Consider the following 2,219-nt stretch of genomic DNA (forward strand, 5'->3'; position numbering starts at 1 on the left):
AATAATGTCTTACAGTTCTCCTACAACAGGTACTTTTTAGCTTTGACTTGTAAATCTTTCTAACCCAGCATATTGCTCGAGATAATTCTGAGTCAGGATCCCAGCATGACATGAATGTCTCAGCCTGTTCCATTTGATCATGGCTGAAATATATATAGAGGTCGGCGGAGTCGAGTTGGACGATCACGCACTATCCGCTGAATTTCTTCTGTCACAGTTCAAAATTAAGTCGTCGCGGACATCATCCAACCTCTCTTAGACTGCTGATCAGAGTGCCTGCTCATATTGGTCTATGATACGTTGAATCTCTCTCAAAGGGTCTGCTTATTCATTCCATATTCAACTCTGTCGTACGATGAGTTCCTATCTTTCTGTAAGAAGAATGAATCTGGGTGAAGAAAACTCCGCATATTCTACAAAGCGGTGGGTACTTTCGCAATCCGGGAGTGGGTCTTTTGATAGGATACCCGAGGGAGAAATCGCTCCCTACGTTCATGGCAAAGCCGATGAAACATCAATACATAAAACTGTGTTGAGTAGCAAGACCCAGAAGGAGCTCAGCAAGTGGGCGTCCGCTATGATCAAACAGATTGAACCTATAAAAAGATTCATCTTTCCGTACCGCTCACGCAAAATAAAGCCTGACTCGCCCAGGCCCGGCTGGTGGCCTACGGCTGTTCCGCATAAACCGCCCAGCGCTCTTTCCAAACATGATATGCCCTCTCTTGATAAAGCTAGTCCGTTATGAGATTGTATATCGCATATCATGATGACATTGACCGTTGAGAATCAGATTGTGTCGAGCTTCTCATCCATTTGGCCCGTAGTGGTATGAACGGGACTAACGCAGACGATCTCCAGAAAGCCGTGCTGGAAACGAGACTCAACCGCACAAACCCCCGTAAGGTTAAAAGAACCAGGTGGGATCTCTTCAATGACAGTTCATGGGCGCATCAGCAAGAGGGGACTTCCAAATGCCACCATGCCTGTACGTTCGCCTAGGTTCAGAGACCGGGAGCTAATAGACAAACTACTAACAGATGGTTGGCACCTCGGATTCAGTCCATCCGGCAAGAACGCAATTTTACCCTTGTTCAGATCACAGCGAGGAGAATCTCGATCATAAACTCATCCAATCATATGAAATGAGTAACCTGGGCTCAAATAACAATGCGATTGACACAGGAGGGCCTTTTGGTGAAGCTGGGTGTCTTGAAACCCCTGCAATGGGTGACTTCACCCGTTTCAATTCAGATCCACGCGACTTCTCAACAGATTCACCCTCTACGCTACAGATCCAAGAATTCTCGGCTGGTTTGTTGACATCTCAGCTTTGCGGATCTGATCCTCACTGGCAAAGCGAAGATTACTGCGGTGATGATAGCACATCACGGTGCTATTCAGGTAATCCACATTATCCTGTGGATAGCCCTATTTCCATGCAAGATACTAGCTACCTGGCCGTGGGTTCTTCGCCTCAAGTCTACGCCGAAATGCCGATGACCCGGCAATGGCCCTCAAACTACTATGACTACTCGATTGGCTTGCATTTGGATTTGTTGTCCTGTCCATACTAGAACTTCCACACCCCTCGTTCAATCCACAAGCCGCTAATCCCGGCCTAGTATACACGATTTCAAAACACAGGTCAAGGGTTGGTTATATATTCAAATGATCATCAACCTTCAACGAGGCGAGAACAACAACAGCCCCTCTTGCGCATTATGGTACTACCCTTTTTTTTTCCGAAATCGTAAATTTTTTTTCAAAGCTACTGCCAGCTGCAATAGGATAAAACCCGTGGCGCGCTTGAGTTCACTATCAGCCTGGATTGAGGATCGTAAATACTAGCAAAGGGGAGTCTGTAATCTAGGAGGCTAGGACCTGGTCATAAACCTCGTTGAATCAATAGGAAAAAGGTAGATCAAAAGGCGACCCGGCAACAGATGTATATCTAAGTCTGATGAGGATGTCAAATGATCTTGCTATATACGGGTTTAGTGGGTGGCGGGGTTGGGCTGAGGGTACTAAGATTCACCCGCTTGAACAAATCACGTAAAAGACAAAGTCTCCTGTCCCTAGCGCAAAGATCGATACTAAAGCTTGAAGCTTCAAAGCCTCGAAGCCTCAAATCCATCTAATACTTTGTTATTAATATCATGCCAGAAGAGAAGGTTAATGAGACATGGGCGCCCATCCCTTCTCATCTGCACTCACCA

The 2,219-nt window shown here is 46.1% G+C and overlaps 1 protein-coding gene across 1 annotated transcript; it reads left to right on the forward strand.

The window, feature by feature from the left end:
• Window positions 1–982: 982 nt before the first annotated feature.
• N7539_008629 (uncharacterized protein) lies at window positions 983–1,577 on the forward strand (the record flags this gene model as incomplete). Its single annotated transcript, XM_056938224.1, has 2 exons — window positions 983–988; window positions 1,041–1,577. The coding sequence occupies 2 exons, from the start codon at window positions 983–985 to the stop codon at window positions 1,575–1,577; spliced, it is 543 nt and encodes a 180-aa protein (XP_056786606.1).
• Window positions 1,578–2,219: the final 642 nt, after the last annotated feature.

The sequence above is a fragment of the Penicillium diatomitis genome, assembly GCF_028827545.1.
Source record: "Penicillium diatomitis strain IBT 30728 chromosome Unknown utg000013l_segment0_segment0, whole genome shotgun sequence".
Taxonomy (NCBI): Eukaryota; Fungi; Ascomycota; class Eurotiomycetes; order Eurotiales; family Aspergillaceae; genus Penicillium; species Penicillium diatomitis.